Here is a 17,635-nt window from a genome sequence, read left to right on the forward strand (position 1 = left end):
AGCGGCGCCTGAATGTTCGCGTGACGATGACAGCAGCTATCTGTATCAAGAGCCTCCCTAAAAAAAAAAAAAAAAAAAAAGACAGCCGCGATCTTGTATAGAGAAACGGGCAGCGTGATCCTGTCGCGCTGTCAGGCGGATACGAGCGGCTGTAAACGTTCAGGCACCGCTATGGGTAGCCCCGGCTGAGCCTGATGCGGCATAGACCGCGTCAGCTGCATCTAAGATGGCGGGGGCCACGGCGTCGGGCCCGAGGGCGGAGGGAGGTGGCGCGGCCGCCTCAGCCTTGACCATGGAGCGGATTCAGTCGCTTACCGACCTGGTAGAGCTGGAGGCCGCCTACAGCCGGCTCTGTGAGGAGGAGGTGTGTGGGGCGCGGGCCCGGGCGGCCTTGAGGTGCGAGAGCGGGTGCCTCGCTGTCAGGCCTACCCCTGTCGTCCGGATTCTTTTCAAAGGAGTCAGATACGACCTGGACAGTCCTCAGGGCCGGTGTATGGGGGCGGTGTTGCCTCCGCGGAGCTGGTGTCCTCGGATCGTGAGCAGCTCCCGGGCTCGGGATCCCTGTGCATTGAAAGTGCAGCGGGGGCGGAGCTTGGGGGTTGTCTGGCTTAAAAGTGTGATAAAGTTTGCATTACTGATGCTTTCAAATGGCAAATCTAAAAAGGTACAGGATTAAAACGAGAGATTAGAAGGTTTTAATTGTCATATGAGCTCTTCGAAGTGCTGACACCTTACTAGATGGGTGTTCTCGACTGGTCTGTGGTAAGTGGCGGGCCTGAAGGAGAGCTTAAGTCACACAAGACTTCATCCTTTCCTTTCAGAAAGTTGTGCAGGAAGAACTTGATGCCCTCCTGGAGCAGCAAAGCACTATAGAGAACAAGATGGTTGTACTTCATCGCATGGGGTTAGTGATCCTTACCATCTCCCCTTCTTTCTGCTGCTGTGCACTGTTCAGTACCTTCCTGCTTACTGTGTGACGTGAAAATTCATTTTAGTGTTGCAAGGGAAGCATATTCATTCTCAGAAAATGTCAGACTTTAAATCAGTTTGCAGTAGGGAACAGTAGCTGGATCCTTATCCCTGGGCACCTGGTTCTTCTCAGCAGCACTAACAGAGGGAAGTGCTGCACCTTCACGCAGACTGACCCATTTTGGTGTAGGCTGAAGGTCTCACCCCAGAGATTGTCAGGTTTCAGCATTGATGCTTGGATCAGATGTTTTGTGTCAGGCTGTTTACAAGTATGGACAAATTTTATTGCCTCTGTGGTAAGTTTGTGCATGCAGTCTGGAAAGCCATCTCAAGTGGCCTTATGTCCAATAGAAGCTTGGAGCACCAAGTTTACAGATTTCATCTTTCTTTTCAGAAGCAGAGAATATCATAAAGCCTCAGTAGCTCGTTCATCCCCTGTCTGATAGCAAGGCAGCCTGATATGGATGCTTTGCTTCTGGAGGAGGGACATGAATTCAGAGATACAGTTGCTGACAGGATGTCCTGGATTCAGCTGTGTTATTTTTCTCCTTCCTAGTAGCTGGTGCAGTGCTGTTTTCGACTTTAGTCTGAGAACAGTGCTGGCAACACACCAATGTTTTAGTTGTTGCCAAGTAATGCTTACTCTGATCAAGGACTTCTCAGTCTGATGCTCTGCCAGTAAGGAGGGGCACGGGAAGCTGGGAGGAAGCAGAGCCAGGACAGCTGACCCAAACTAGCCAAAGGGCTATTCCATACCACAGCACGTCATGCCTAATATAGAAACTGGGGGGAGTTACCCAGAAGGCCCAGATCGCTGCTCCGGTCGGGCTGGGTACCAGTCGGTGGATGCTGAGCAATTGCATTGTGCATCACTTGTGTTCATTGGGTTTTTCCCTTTCCCCTTTTAGTTTTATATTTTCTCTCCTTGTTATTTCCCTTATCATTATTATTAGTGGTAGTAGTTTTGTATTATACCTTAGTTACTGGACAGCTCTTATCTCAACCCGTGGGATTTACATTCTTTTGGTTCTCCTCTCCATCCTGCTGGCAGGGGGAGTAACGGGGGAAAGGAGTCAGCAGCTGCGTGGTTCTGATTTACCAGCTGGGCTTAAACCATGACTCAGGAGCAATTGGGTTTGGAGGAAGAACCATCCTGCTGTTGTAGACCATTGGACTATTTAATATTTGCATCTCATGTTCAATTTGCATGTGTTCCAGCCCTAACTTGCAGCTCATTGAGGGGGATGCCCAGCAGTTGGCAGGGATGATCACCTTCACCTGTAACCTTGCCGAGAATGTCAGCAGTAAAGTCCGCCAGCTCGACCTGGCCAAGGTAACGGGACTGAGCAGGTATCTGGGACTTGTCACCAGCAAGCCCTAATCTGTCTGCTCGTGTGCTTACAGCACAATAGAGAAACATGCTCTTCTCTGTGGTGGGTAGCTGGACTGAAAATGGCTTTGTTCTTCGTTTTAGCAGTATATAGTGTTGTTAGGGAATGGTACCGTGCTGGGTTCCTGGATATTGCAGGGTACAAGAGTATATGTATATGCTATTCCATAGAGCAGCTGGTTTTCCAGCATCCCGTCCTGTCCATGCAGCTCCTTGTAGAATATAGTGAATAAGCTGAGGTTAATCTTCGTTAGGACTCTTTTATCAGTTACATCAGTGCTGAAGACGGGAGTTAGTTGTTGTCACCCAAGACTGATCAGGAATCCAGGCTGTTACATTCTTTCTGCAGATACAGGCTAAGAGGTTTCAAGTCCCAGTGCTCAGCACAACTGTTCAAATCAAACAGATAACGTGGTTTTGTCTCTGCCTGTGGAATATGGCCTCCAAGTTCAATCTGAGTTTTGATACATGCTGTTCCTCTCTTGGAGCCATTGGTTTTATGCCTTTTTAAGTAGTGTGGCATTTCGGCTTACATAGTTGTTTATTATGCAGAGAAGTATCACCTCAGTCTGTTTCTTTCCCATACACACACACTGTCTTATAATTCTCGTTCCTGCTCCAGTCTGCAGCAGGAAGCCTTATGCATTGCCTTTCTTGCAGAATCGACTCTATCAGGCCATTCAAAGAGCTGATGACATCCTTGACCTGAAGTTCTGTATGGACGGAGTTCAAACAGCCCTGCGAAATGAAGATTATGAACAAGCAGCAGCTCATATCCATCGTTATCTGTCTCTGGACAAATCAGTGATTGAGCTCAGTCGGCAGGGCAAGGAAGGTAAGTACTGTTTATGAGGTGAAGCTGACAAGGCACCTTTCCAGTAGATAACCAGAGGCTGCATAATTTCCCATGGCAGATAGCCTTAGCACAACAGACAAAGCAGAAGATCTAATGCTAGCCAAGGATCTTAGTATCTCTCTGTTTTATAGAGTAACATAGATATGAGCATTTTTGAAGTGTTACTAGATTTGAATTATCATTAAATGAGAGTTCCTGGCACACAGCTTTAATACTATTTCAGGTACTAACTCACCGAAGGACAAAATGTTCAGGTCAGAAGAAGTAAGGGGAAAGGCTCTGTGAGGGAGAACTGTGGCAATGTTACAGTGTGCTACCAAGCAGAGGAACTGGAAATGAATGAGTAAATTGCCTGATCCCTAAAGAAATGTATTAGTTGATGTGTTCGCATCTTCCATGCAAGACCACGAGATTAGCTGCATGTACATCACACGTGTACCTTTTTTTTCTTTGCCTGTAGTGGAATTCCAGCATGTCTTCTGCATTCTCACCCTGGGGTTATTGGTATTTCTCCTAGGGAAAGAGAAGTAGCTCTTGATATGATACTGATATTGCGCTGTCACTCTTCCCTTTCTTTTTTGTTCTTTTGACCAGGGGGCATAATTGATGCCAACCTGAAGCTCCTGCAGGAAGCAGAACAGCGCCTGAAGACAATTGTCACAGAGAAGTTCGACACAGCTATGAAGCAGGGAGACTTGCCCCAGGTGGAACGGTTCTTCAAGATCTTTCCTCTGCTAGGCTTACATGAAGAGGGGCTGAGCAAGTTCTCGGAGTACCTTTGCAAGCAGGTAACACGTTCCGTGAAACATACTGTGACCTGGCTGGTCTCCTGGAGGGAAAGCAAAACCCAGTCTCCGTCAACAGATATAGTGGAAGAAGGTCTTAGCTCTGGGTTGCTAATCTTAAAAGCCAGCACTGGCCTTAGTTCATCTCTCTCCCTGCATTTTGCATCCTGGAATGGGCTTTCTGGTGTCTGAATACAGACCCCGATGGCTAGATGGCTTCTCCTTCTGTGTCTTACTGTTTGTCCTTGCTTAAGCTTTCTGCAAGGGAGCCTGGAGAGAGAAGAACAAGTTTCTGCCTCTCCTTGACCCTTCAGTTTTCCACAAGAGAGGAAAGGATCCCTGTTCAAAGGAGAAACAAGAGCAATAGCTTTTGCAATGGGAAGGCCACCAAAAGCTCTACAGGTCAAGCAACAGAGGACCACCCAATGGGATGAAGAGTATCTTTGATTGTCATGAGCTGACTTGTCCTGTTGTCATGCAGGTGGCCAACAAAGCAGAAGAGAACCTGCAGCTGGTGATGGGAACAGACATGAGTGACCGTCGGGCTGCTGTCATCTTTGCGGACGCGCTGACGCTCCTCTTTGAAGGTAATTTTCCTTTCCTTTTTGTTGATGAACTGAAAATAATCTGTGATATGATTGTCCACCAATTTAAATGCTTTTCATTATAGCTCCAGGAGATCACGGCATGTGTCCTTCCTCTTTCAACTATGAAAGTGTCATACTAGAGGGACACAACTAATAGATCATTCCCAGCCAGGAGAGGGCATTAAAATAAGCAAGCTTGTCTACATATAGCTTGCTCAGGTACAGAGTGGATTTGCAAAGGATTTGTTAGCTTCTTCCAGGAAACAGACTTTTCCTGTTCTCTGTGTCCTCAGAACAAATGGGTATTCTCTGAAGGTTTCTTCAGATAGGCAGCTCTCCAGACAAACAAATCAAACCCCTTAAGACTGAGCATCTGTTGATGCCTCCAGGCCTGGTTCTTCACAGAGGACTATGGGAACATGTAAGCAGAAAGGGAAGGGAGAGAACTGAATATAAATGCTCTGTGGGAATGTCGCCAAAGACAGTAATTGAGATCCGTGGTGATTAGTCATCTTCTCTATTAAGTTTACTATAATTCCAGGCTGCACAAGTGCCAGGTCATTCTCCCAGCCTGGCACCTGTGCTGCTATTGAAGGTCCTTAGAACTCCTGAGGCTTTCTTGGCAGTTGCTTCAAAAGAGGGGGAGTGTTGCTAACTCTTGGAGTAGAGAGTTTGTGAGAAAAAAGCAATATTGTAGAGATACCTCCTTGGAGATGAGCTTTTTTCTCCAAGGAGGCCTTGCCATCACTAATGCTTGCTTTCTTGGGCACTTGTGTGACAGATAAGAGCAGAGCTTTCCCTAAGTTGATTTTCCTGACACCGCTCTTCTCCTGTAACCTGGCAGACGCTGAAAGCTGAGGCAGGGTTTGGGTGGTAGTTGTGTCCCCTGCCAGGTTTAGCTTATGCAGCTTTCTCCTGTAGAAACTTCATACCTTTTATCTTGCTGGATAGGAGGGCAGCTGACACATTGCATGGCAGGAGCTCGCTGTAGGAACAGATGCCTTGTGCTCCAGGAGGTTTGCACTGTAGTCTTGCAAAAAAACAGCAGAAAGTATAGAAGGTGTCATATCAGAGAGAAGATGCCATGAAATGAGGGGTTGTTATAACAGGCCTTCAGTGAAGTGCCAGATAGCGGCTGGACAGTCTAAACTGCTAATCTGGATGTGAACTCTTGTTAAGTCCTGTCTGTGGAACTGTGTAACTCTGCTCTGGGTCCAGACTGGATGGGAACTCCTGCTTGAGTATTCCTTTTGTGCTTCCCCTCTTCCTTCAGGGATTGCTCGCATTGTGGAGACACACCAGCCCATTGTGGAGACCTACTATGGGCCTGGGAGGCTGTACACCCTCATCAAGCACCTGCAAGTGGAGTGTGACAGGCAGGTTGAGAAAGTGGTGGACAAGTTCATCAAAGAGAGGGACTATCACAGGCAGGTAAGAGGAGCATGATGCTGCTTGATGCAGCCAACAGTGGCCTCCTCCAGCTCCGTGGAGCTCTGACTGCCATTGAGGTGGCAAAGTTTGATCTTGTATATTGAGAGAAACCTTGCTTTGCTCCACATTTGCACTGACGGCTGAAGGGGTCCAGCCTGTAGCTATTCCTTCTGCTGCAGAGAAGGATTCACTGGGAGCATGGTAAATGGGCACTGGGGACAGGATTCTTCACTATGCAGGTCTGTAGGGTGCTTTCAGTACACTTTCCCTACTGTGGTGTTCCCGCTTCTGTCTGCTGCAGGGCTGTCTCATGGCCATATACCTTGGTGCCTCTGTTGGCATTCCCATCCTACCACTCTTCCTGGCAGGCTGAGCTCTGTCTTGGAGGAGGGGGTTAAATGATGTGACTCCCTTCTCTGCCAGTGCTTCCTGCAGCGCATTTCTGTCACCCACCCTGAGTAAGCATCTCCTTAGACAACAGCAGGAGAAGTGGTTAACACCAGGTCATCAGCAAAGGCTTTGATGAATCTCCTTTTTTGTGATTGCAGTTCCAGCAAGTTCAGAATAGCATGATGAGAAGTTCTTCTGCAGAGAAGATCGAACCAAGGTACAAGCAAAACCTCTTTTAGCTCTTTACCTTCCACTCTTGAGCTGTTGTTAACACTACTTAGCATTTAGATAACTCTTCTGGTCTTCCAGAGGCTTTGTGGCCACTAAAGCATAAAATCCAATTATTAGGTGCCCTTCACTGCCCTTTTATAAAGGCAGCTTCTGTGGTGGTGTTTTATTTTCCTTACTCATTACTTTTAAACCTCAGGCCTAAACATTGATGGAGGGCTGGCAGTATCACTGCACACAAATGACTGAGACTTTAATTACCTGTGCCCACAACCTTTTAGTGGTCACAGTTTGGTTTCTGAGCTTTTGCTTTTTCATCTGTAAAATAAAGATAATGGATCTTTGCCCCACTTGTGTGTTGTGAGGCTTTGAGCAGGATTTGTAAAGTTCTGCGCACACTGATGAAAAAGCTGCTGATGTGACAGTCTGGTTTTTCTTTTTTCATAGTTATCCCTGATCTGAACACTGCATTCTGCATTGTCATGTGCTTTTTTTGTTCTCATGTTTCCTGAGCTGATTTTTCATCGTTTTCAGAGAAACACATGAATCTGTGCACAAAAGCACATAGATGGAGATGGTAGGGACCAGGCTTTTCTAACACTGGCCACAAGACTCACAAGAATCATAGCAAAACTGAGGTAGGAAAGGACTGCCAAAGGTCTCTAGCCCACCCTCCCATTCAAAGTGGGGCTAATTTTGTAGTTATATCAGGTTGCTTCATCTTGCAGTCCTTACTGCTGTGATTTCACTCTGGTTGTTCTTGCATCTATGATGAAAAAAGAGGCTTCTCTGTAATGATTTTTCCTGTTTTGATTGTGTGTGCATTCTTTGCACATACTGGTTATTCTGCTGAGCTTTGTCACTCAATGGCACAGATGGGAAGGGGTGGTATTGATCTCATAGTAAGAGCAGAGAACACACTACTCAGTTAAATTAGTAAATCTCCTTTTGTAGTCTTGCTACCTTGATTCTTGTTATGCGTCTTCTAGGGAGCTTGACCCTATTTTAACAGAAGTCACTTTGATGAACGCCCGCAGTGAGCTCTACTTGAGGTTCATCAAGAGACGAATAATAGCCGATTTTGAGGTGGGAGACTCCATGGCCTCAGAGGAGGTAAAGCAAGGTAACACCTTGAATACCAGTGCTTGCAGGCTCTCTTCTCCTTCAGCCAGCAGTGGAGATATTGCTGAGTTAGTGGCAGAGCAGAGTGAAACAGGATCGGCAAAGGGAGCACTCTCTGGAAGAGGATTGTGTAGCCTGGCCTCCCCAAACCTGTTTTAAGCACTGGTTGTTCCTTCTAGTGGGGAAACCAATGTTAGGAATGACTTCAGAGTATAGTAAACAAGGTGCCCATAGACATGGAGAGCCCTTTGATTACTCTAGGCACAGATTCTAAAGGCAGAGGCCATATGGAAAAGAGGCTCAAGGGTTTGGTACTCTGTGGAGCTCAGGAAATCAGTTTTGTCATCTGCAAAAGTCAGCTTGGCAATTTCAGCTCCACAGTTGAGGCCCCTGATTTATTGCAGGTTGGGCTTTGCAGGTGCATCCTTTAGGTGTCCATGAGACAGGCAACAGCAAGGGGATTAGGTGGAACTGCTTTCTCGCACTAGGTCCTTGCTGATGGTTCTTTTTTGTGTTCTTTAGAGCATCAGAAATACCTGGACAAGCTCCTCAACAACTGTCTGCTGAGTCGCACCATGCAAGAGCTCATTGGCTACTACATCACCATGGAGGAATACTTCATGAGGGAAACAGTCAACAAAGTAGGGCTCAGACTGCTGCTTGCAATAGCTGCACCCTCTGCCAGCAGCTGAGACCTCAGCTCAGTCCTCTGCTGGGCATCCCTAGGGAGGGAGATGAGTACATGGCAGGTCTGCAGTCATTGGGAAGGTCTTTTGTTTTCCTTGAAAAACAATTGGTTGTTTCTGAACTTTGTCTCCAAACATACCCCTGAGTATCTTCCAGACACAGGTCTGCCAGCACTATGGGGTACTGAAAACTACAATGAGTTGTGTGCTAGCAGAGGAGACACCATGATCAGGCAGGTAGCTTTCCCAGAGCGAGGTTCATCCTTTGCACTCCGGATGTGCTGACCCCTGAGATTTCCCCAAATGCAGGAAACTCGACTGCATAATTTGTGGTAGTGGGGGACTGCATTCGTGCTCTCCCCTGATTTGATGGCTTGGCACGTCCATCCCATGGAAGTATGAGGCTGATGCCATGAAGCTATCAAGAGGTGGGCGCCACTGGTGCTGCCACTGCCATGCCCCACTCATGGTACACTTCAGCTCAGGTTGGAATGGAAAGGCTGGAGGTTTGGTCTCACAGCACTGCTTTTGAGAGAGCACCTTTACTAGCTGAGCTGAGGGCACTGAGACAGTTTTCTTTGCAGGCTGTTGCTATGGACAGCTATGAGAAGGGCCAGCTCACCTCCAGCATGGTGGATGATGTGTTTTATATAGTGAAGAAGTGCATTGGGCGTGCTCTGTCCAGCTCCAGCATAGACTGTCTTTGTGCCATGATCAACCACTCCACCACTGAACTAGAGTCTGACTTCAGGTAATGAAAATACGCCAGGTTCATTGTAACTTGCCTCCACCTCACGTTCTGCAAACAGTGCTTCCTGTCAGATGGTCTTACCTGTGTTCTTCGCCTTTGAACCTCTGGTTTGTCATCTCCATGGAAGATGCTTCCATGCAATGAGGCATGAGGCAGCATCGGGTGTGGTGTGGGAAGATGGAGCTGGGCATGCTTTTCTCACAGTAGTCATGGTCACCTGTAGAAGAAACAGAGGAACCTCATGGCTCAGAATACCAATGAGACCGGATCACCTCATAGCATTGGAGTGCTACCCTGCTTGATGGTACACGGTCATCCCTAATTTTCTCTGGGCTGCCTGTGAGCTTGCTTAGTAGTATGAACTTGGGGTGAGCCTGCAGAGATTATCTGGCTTCTGTTTTTCATCCTAACGTGGGAGTGGGGAACTGACTGAAGACTGCAGACAGCTGCAGGCAGGATTTTGGGGAAAGATCAGAAACTGAGTGGTTGTGTTTTTCTTTCAGCATTGTGTCCGTTAGATGCTGTCAGGAGATACTTGCCAGCTCTCTTCTGTCCCTTCTGAAGTTCCACTTACCTTGTTCGAGTCATGGCTCAGCCAGAGTGCTGTCCCCTGGCACAGAGCACAGTAATTGCTCTAAGGCATGGTGTGTTTTGCTTGCCTCATAGGGAAGTTCTGTACAACAAGCTGAAGCAGGGCTTTCCAGCCACGACCTTCCAGGATTTCCAGAGGGGGGTAACCAGTGCCGTGAACATCATGCACAGCAGCTTGCAGCAGGGCAAGTTTGATACCAAAGGCATTGAAAGCGCCGATGAAGCAAAGCAGTCCTTTCTGGTGGGTATGGTGGCTGGTCCAGAATGAGTTCAGTTGAAGGGAAAGACAATGGGGAGCTCTTGGGAACAGGATTGGTGTGACTATCACATGTTCAGAGAACCTGAAAGCCTGTTCAGCTGTAGTGGGCGGCCTGACTTTGCCTGTCTAGTAGGTGCTTTAACATCACCTTGTATTTGTAGGGCTTCCACAAAGGTCCTGTGCAAGTATGATCCTGTGACAGCCTCTAGGGCTGCTGCAGTGGTGATTGCCTCCAGGCTAGGGAAGAGTCCTTGCTCTTTTGAGGTGTCCAGCAATCCTGTTGCTCACAGGCTCTGCACAAAAGTGGTGGTGGGAGAGCATCTTGTTCCTAGTGTGCTGTACTTGCTGCAGGTTCAGCACACTTCCTCTCTAGATGAAAAAGTTTCATGGCCCAGGCTCAGAGATCCTTCATTCTCACTTAATCAGATCAGAATTTCCATTAGAGCAGGGTTGTCTTCTCTGCTTGGCCTGCAAGATCCTCCTGTTGGCTTCTCATAAGCAGCGCTGCAACTTTCTGTGTGCTTGAGCAGGCCAGAACATGATAGTGAGCATTAGAGACCCCTTGGAGAGCATTTGAAAGGCCATTCTTCCAGCTTTCTGCAGTGTATCAGATCCTTCCCCATGGTGGGATGCTGTACAGACCTTGCATTGTGGAAAAGACTTCCCTGGAAGAGCAACTGGATGTGCTTACTTCTCTTGACCAGCCCTGCTGTTTGAGCAGACCTGTGGGCAGAGACTCTTGAGAGCACTGCGGAGGGGGCTGGCTCACCCTGACTTGTTTCCCTCTCTGCAAATTGTTGTGAACACCGAGTGCTGAAAATGTTCCTTGTGGCTTTCACTGTAAAAGGAGAAAAGGCAACAAAGAGAGCAGAAAGGACTGAACTCTTCCATTTCATTAAATTCTTCATTACAGGTTTCTGCACTTCTTGAAGGAAAGTGCTTAGAATGTCAGTTCTCCCACTGGAATTCCTCACTCACCTGCCAGTTTGCCTCATTTCCCTGTCTGCACAAACTCCAGCCTCATAGTGACATTTCAGCTTCAGCAGGCAGAGAACAGTCTGTTCAGTGAAGAGCAGATACTTACCAGGCAGGAGGGGTGCCAATTCCTCCTGCCCAGATACAAATGCCTTCCTCCCTCCCCTGCTGCTGTGGACACAGTGTATAAACCATCACCTCTAGCCACTCACAGTCTGTTCTTCATGACACTCTCCCAGAAGTTGGGATACATCCTGTCTTCCACCCACAAGTGCAGCTTTGCTGCAACATTGTGAATAGAATAATGAGGAAGAGGAGTAAAGTGCCTCAAACTTTGTACTTGCTGCAGGTTCAGCACACATGCTCAGTTACTATAGCTCATCTTCATGCAGCTGCAGGAATCTGCAATGCTTTGATCACACAGTAGGCAATCTGTCCCTTAGATGTTTGCCTTTCTGCCTGTACTGTGAGCAGGGCATGGAGGAAACCTATGGACTGGGGGCTGAGGAACTGAGAAATTCTAATGAATTCTACTTGGGGTTGTTTTGTGGGTTTTTTTTTTTCTAGGTGACCTTAAACAATGTGGAAGTCTGCAGCGAAAACATCATGACCCTAAAGAAGACTTTGGAGGTGAGGTCTGGATTCTTTACTGCTTTTTTCTTAATCAAATTTGTAATATCCTGCCTTGGTGGGGATCAGTTAAAGCATCTGGACTTCTGCTGTGCCCAAATTCCTGAGGTCTTTGCCCTCCAGCCTTAGGAAGGCAATTTTGAGCTGACAGAGCAATCTCCCAGTGGATAGTATCAGCTGGAAATACCAGTTCCTCCAGCCTAACCTATGTGGCACATGTTGGGAGCCAGTGGAATAACGTGTATCACTGGAAGGTTGTGGTTGTCTGATGCTGGGCTAGAGCCCGTGGTGTCCTTTCTTGCTGTCCTCTCCCAGCTTCTTCACAGGGGCAAGTCTGACGCCTGTCCTAGCTTGCAACCATGCTGGTGGGCACCAGAGCTCAGCAACATGAAGGGATAGAAACTGCCCAAGTTATTAAACCTTAACTTGCTCATGGATCTCTTCCCTGCAGAGTGACTGCAGCAAACTGCTTAGCCAAGGCTTTGGGGGTGAGCAAGCACAGGCCAAGATTGACAGCTGCCTCTCTGACATGGCTGCTGTCTCCAACAAGTTCCGTGACCTGCTGCAGGTGAGTGTCTTGATGAGTCACTGCAGGCCTCCTCAGGCAGGAATCATTGCAACCCAAGGCCTGGGCCACGTCTAGCTTCAGGAGTGCTGGTAGGGGGTAGGAGAGAGTAAATAGTCAGCTTTGAGGCATGGAAACAGATCCAGCTTGTTTGCAGAGCCACACCAGCTGGTGGCTGCGTCAAAAGCACTGGAAGCAGCTGCAGAGCCAGAAGGAATATTGCTCCATTTGTCTTCACTCAGCACAGAGTTGCAGTTGGTTCAGCATTTTCAAAAGAAGAAATATGTATAGCATTTCCATCTCCTCCATTTGCCCTATGGCACAGAACACTGTCAGTTGTGCAGAGCCTCCTAGATAATGCTGAAGGTGGGCTGTTCATAGAGAAGAGCTGTTCTCTCAGGTTTCTCTTGCTTTTCCCAAATGGAAATAATCCCTGGGAAGGAGAGCTAAATCCACATGCTGGGGCCTCTTACCCTAAAATTTCACAGTGGTCTCTGGCAGGGGGAGAAGCAGAAAGACCTAATACCTCTTTTGAGAGTGTTTAGAGCCAGGTTTGCCATCAGCTTTGTACTTCACAGAGGGGCCAGGCTACTTCTCGTTTGGTTTTGCAGTTCTCTGCAGCCAGATGCCTTCAGACCAATATTGCCAGCAAACCCTCTTGAGGCTTGTGGTCAGTATGGAAACAAAAGAGCTCATCAGTAAGGAGTAAAACTCCAGTCTAGTTCTAGTGCAGTATTAAAACTGGCTGCAAAGCAATCAAGAGTCTGAGCAGCAAGCTCCTGCACTGCCCAAGTCACACATACATTGAATTTGCCTTTGAAAAGGGACAATTGCCAGCAGGGCCTGCTCAGAAATGCCAGTTTTAGTTAAAAACTTCAGTCAAGCACCAGGCTGTATTGGTACCTGAGTAGTTTCATGCTGAGTGAGCTTTTTTGACATCTTGCTGAGCCAAATGAGGGTGGTTGGCAGGAGGGAGCTCTCAGAGAGCTCTTTAGCACCAGAGCAGACAGAACAGCCTTTGCTGACAACCTGCTGCTTGGGGGAGATGGCATGAGCTGGGGTTATGATTAATTCAGGGAACTAGCTGTGGTTACAGCTTTTATCTTTTTAGCTTCTCCTACTGAGTTAAGCTGCACTGGAGGTGGGAGGCATCAGTCAAGCCCAATCACAGTGGCCTCCTGGCTGTTGCTGAGTGGAAAAGCTGGTGTTTGTGTCCTTTCCTCCCTGGAGGGATGTGAACTGAACACTTCTTTTCTGCCAGAAAACCTCCGTAGCCCTGTGAAAAGAGGTGGCCTTCAGACAAGGCTGCAAGTCAGCACAGTGGCAGCTTTTGGGCCAGTGTCCTTCCTCTTCTTGTTGTGGTGTCCTCAGAGTTTGTCAGCACCAGAAGAGTTTGGGACTGGGAGCTTCTGTGCTCAGCTTCCCATGCAAGCCCGTGGGTCAGTTTCCCCAGCTTGCAGTGGGGATTGGAGGCAGCATCAAGTCAGTGTAACTATAAAGGTTGTGTGCTGCTGTGCTCAGTCAGCTGTTAGCTGTGCTGTCACTCTTCTCTCTTCTTCCTGTTGCTCTCAGGAAGGTCTCAGTGAGCTGAACAGCACAGCCATCAAACCCCAGGTGAAGCCCTGGATCAACTTGTTCCTCTCTGTCTCCCACAACATCGAGGAGGTAAGGCTCAACATTCTCTGCTTCCAGCTGTGCTGCTGCACTCTGCATCCTCTGCTAGGCAGCACAGTCAGAGTAAACGCTGTCTCATTCCCCTCAGTTCTCTGCTCTTTCCTCAGCACAAAGCAACAGTAAAATACCCACAACTTGTTCTTTATGAAAGCTTGGAAAGGAGCATTTGGCTAGAGAGGAGCTTGAGAAAATGGAAGGGGTGCAGTGCTGCTCCCGTAGCCACCTGCCTTCCTGTCTCATGGGCTGTTTGCTGCTGTTCAGGGCAAGCCACGTAAACAATCCTTTCTGTATTTCAATGTCAGGAGGAGTTCAGCGACTATGAGGCTAATGATCCCTGGGTCCAGCAGTTCATCCTGAATCTGGAACAGCAGATGACAGAGTTCAAGGTGAGAAGTGTTATTGACGAGTGAGCCAATCTCGTTTTAAAATATAAATTTATTAATTTGAGCAAGCGATAGCAGATAAAAAACAGCGCTGGGTGCGCCGGGAGGCTCCGCTCCGCCCCCCTCAAAACGCACACCGGGTCTTTTTGGAGGCTGTCCCTTATACCTTTTCGGCTCGGGACTTCAGCCAATCCTGTGGTCCCCCCCACCCGGACATCCTGACGTGGCTCTTTTCCACTGGTTCTCCCCACCGCTGGGGTCTCACAGTCGAGAAACTTCGAGATGTTTCCAGAAGCCTCGTGAAGCTCCCAGAAGTTTCGAGAAGTCTGCTGGAAGTTTCAAGGAGCTCCCGCCCCCAGCTCAGTTGTCATAGCAACCTCCATCCCCCATATGCTGTAAGAAGACACTACCTCAAACTACTCAACCCCCCCCTTTTTCCCTCTCACAATCCCCTGCAGTAACACAACTGACTTCTCCCTCCCAATACAGAAGTCATAATGCAGAAATACAACAGCTACAAAACAAAAGAAAATATGTTTCTACACAAAGTGACAGTCACAGAGAGCTTCCCAAAATGTAACAAACAATATCCTCCTTTAAAACTTTTGATGAACAAACTCTACACATTACAAGAAGGATGAGGCAGCCTGCCAGGCTTTGGCCAGACTTCAACATAGCATCACCCAATTGTTCCCTTGCACAGGGGAAGGATGGACACAGATGTCCTGCAGTGCCCTGCAGGGCTCTTAGAGATCCAGTTAGCCCCTCTTCCTGCAGTTCTCAAGGCTTCCTTGCAAGCCCCACATCCCTGGATTCCCCCCACTTGCTGAGTGTGCAAGTAATGAGTCTTTATGTGAAAGCTGTCATAGGCTTGGCTTTTATGGATCTCTGCTTACAACAATGACACAGGTTTCTGCTTCCAGGCTGGACTGTCTCCAGTGATATATGATACCCTCACTGGTCTTATGACCAGTCTCATAGCTATTGAACTGGAGAAAGTGCTGCTCAAATCCACTTTCAGCAGGGTAAGCTAAACTCCTCTGCCTTGTAGTCTGGCTTGATTGCAAACCCTCTGCTAGGAAATAAACCCTCAGTGAAGGGATGGGGCAGGGCAGAGGCAAATGTTATTCTCTGAAGCTCTGCCACCACTGGTAGCCAGCTCAGGCAGAGCTTGTGTTAGTGCACACAGGCAGAAAACGTGTTGTGATGGGACTGGGAAGAGCTTGCATCAAAAAGGGGGCTGGCTTTTAAGGTGGGCATAAACATAAGCTGGTTTAACCAGCCATAAATGGTCTAACTGGAGCCCTCCTGCTCAGGGACCTCCCCCTCTCGCCCTGGTATTTGTTCATTGCGTATCTGGCATAACACCTGGGCCCGTTTGCAGAGTTACCAGTGCTCCCTTCACCCCACAGCTTGGCGGTCTGCAGTTTGACAAGGAGCTGAGGTCCCTCATAGCCTATCTCACCACAGTCACCACCTGGACTATCCGTGACAAGTTTGCCCGACTTTCGCAGATGGCCACCATCCTCAACCTGGAAAGGGTGAGATGTGCTTTGCCTGCTTTTACTGAGGGATTGTGGGAGCCCTGGCTGACTCCACATGGATTTACTGGGCTCATCCTAACATTATCATATTTATAAGGTATGGAGAAGTTGCCGCATGCCTGATGGGTGTTTGTTAGTGGCGGGAAATAACGTGACTGCATTTGAACTCGCCTGTGAGGGCAGTCCGTGCTGAGGTGGTTCCTGCAGCTCTTGTCTCTCCTCTCCAGGTGACGGAGATCCTGGATTACTGGGGCGCGAACTCGGGCCCACTGACCTGGCGCCTCACTCCTGCCGAGGTCCGGCAGGTGCTGGCTCTCCGGATTGACTTCCGCAGTGAAGACATCAAGCGCCTGCGCCTGTAGCTGGGCCGGGGGTAACAGCAAGAAGGATGCCGCCAGGCTGATGAACAGTGTGGGAATGGGGTGCTGTCTGCCCTTCTGCTCGTGTTGCTTGGAGCAAAGGGCTTTCCTGGACTGGGCAAGAAGAGCCACCATCCTTTTGTGGGAGCAGAAACAAGGCAGCAATCTCTTACATGGAGAGCAGCATGGCACTATTTCTCAAGACATGAGCTAGTTGGAAGGACCAGCTTGTGCCAGCTCGTAACTCCCTTCTGCTGCCCTGTGGGAGGACACAGGTCAGGGAATTTGGGGCTGTTGTGCCATGGTTCAGATGTGGGGCTGCAGAGAGTGCTCTGCCTGTGCTGCTGGCCACAGCTGGGTTTCTTCCGTGCCACCAGTTGAAGGGTCAGCTACTGGAGTCCTGCACATCTTGAGCCCTGGCTCTCTCCTGGTGGTGATGGGGACATTCTGGAATGATTTCCTTATTGAGAGGGTGTCAGAAAATCCATAGAAAGCCACTACAGGAAGCACAGGTGTGTCTGTCCTAGCTTCTTGTGCCCTGGACAGCTACTCTGTAAATAAACCTCACCTGGCTGAGCAGCAACCTCAGGTGATGTATGTGTGTCTGTGGGCCTGGAGAGAGCTGGTGAGACACAGGACAAGAGCTGGGCACCACTTCTCCCACCCTGTGCTATGGCACCAAGAGGATCTTTCTGCCTGCCCCCAGCTGGTATTGGCATAGCACAAGTACAAATACCCCAGAGCTAACACTGGGAGCTAGCCTGCTTCCAGGCGTGGCTCCCTCCCGCAGCAGCATTTGTGCCTCTGACAGCCAGGGTTGTGGAGGCCAGTGACCAGAACTTGCTGTGCCTACACAAGGAGAGCTTTGCTTGTGCAGTGCTGGGACTCTGAGGGCCCACTGAGAGGGAGGAGCTCTGCTGGGGACGGAGGGGAAATAAACACGTGCTGGGAACAAGCTGTTTTATTCAAGGGGACTGCAGGGACAAGTAAATCACTGCAGAAATAGTCTCTGAGCATGGGCAGGACTTGATTCCAAGGCCAGGTACATTCTTGGTGCAGGAACATTGTGTGCCAGTTGGGCAGTCTCTGCTGCACAAAGATCAGGAAGGACCCTGCTAGCGGCAGAATCACAACTGCCCATTCTTTTCCCCTTGGAGAACTATGAAAGCTGGAGTGAAACCACCAAATCAGCCTGGAGGCCCTAGCAAGCTGTCTTTCTGGCTAAGTCTCCCTCCAGCGATGGTTTTGCCTGTGCCACTTGTGACAGCTTCTCCAGCCTCTGTGGCTTTTGGGGCATGTAGCAGCACAAAAAGGCCACATAAAGACCTAAGGCACCTACTGGAGCCAACTGAAGCAGCAGCCTCTAAATTAGCAGAGATGTCGCTGCTTTGGAAGGCTCTAAATCAGCAGAGATGTCCCTGCTTTGGAAGGCCGCTGGCTGCTGCCTCCCCTGCACTGCT

At 48.8% G+C, this 17,635-nt stretch overlaps 1 protein-coding gene across 6 annotated transcripts; it reads left to right on the forward strand.

Annotated features, from left to right (window-relative positions):
- Positions 1 to 31: 31 nt before the first annotated feature.
- Positions 32 to 17,629, forward strand: COG4 (component of oligomeric golgi complex 4). Of its 6 annotated transcripts, none has more exons than XM_080637825.1 (19): positions 32 to 364; positions 822 to 904; positions 2,188 to 2,302; positions 3,020 to 3,194; positions 3,810 to 4,003; positions 4,482 to 4,587; positions 5,861 to 6,018; positions 6,567 to 6,625; positions 7,626 to 7,759; positions 8,281 to 8,399; positions 9,029 to 9,195; positions 9,862 to 10,027; positions 11,588 to 11,650; positions 12,102 to 12,218; positions 13,788 to 13,880; positions 14,192 to 14,275; positions 15,196 to 15,297; positions 15,685 to 15,813; positions 16,044 to 17,628. In XM_080637825.1, exons 1-19 carry the CDS (start codon positions 227 to 229, stop codon positions 16,176 to 16,178), a joined length of 2,337 nt encoding a protein of 778 aa, XP_080493951.1. In that variant the 5' UTR covers positions 32 to 226; the 3' UTR covers positions 16,179 to 17,628. The 6 variants fall into 6 exon arrangements, 5 of the variants coding, with proteins under 5 accessions (XP_080493951.1, XP_080493952.1, XP_080493954.1 ...); XM_080637826.1 differs by having other exon boundaries at positions 15,685 to 15,913; positions 16,044 to 16,177; XR_013958787.1 differs by lacking the exon at positions 16,044 to 17,628 and having other exon boundaries at positions 15,182 to 15,297; positions 15,685 to 15,810.
- Positions 17,630 to 17,635: the final 6 nt, after the last annotated feature.

The sequence above is a fragment of the Psittacula echo genome (assembly GCF_963264785.1).
Source record: "Psittacula echo genome assembly, chromosome: Z".
Taxonomy (NCBI): Eukaryota; Metazoa; Chordata; class Aves; order Psittaciformes; family Psittacidae; genus Psittacula; species Psittacula echo.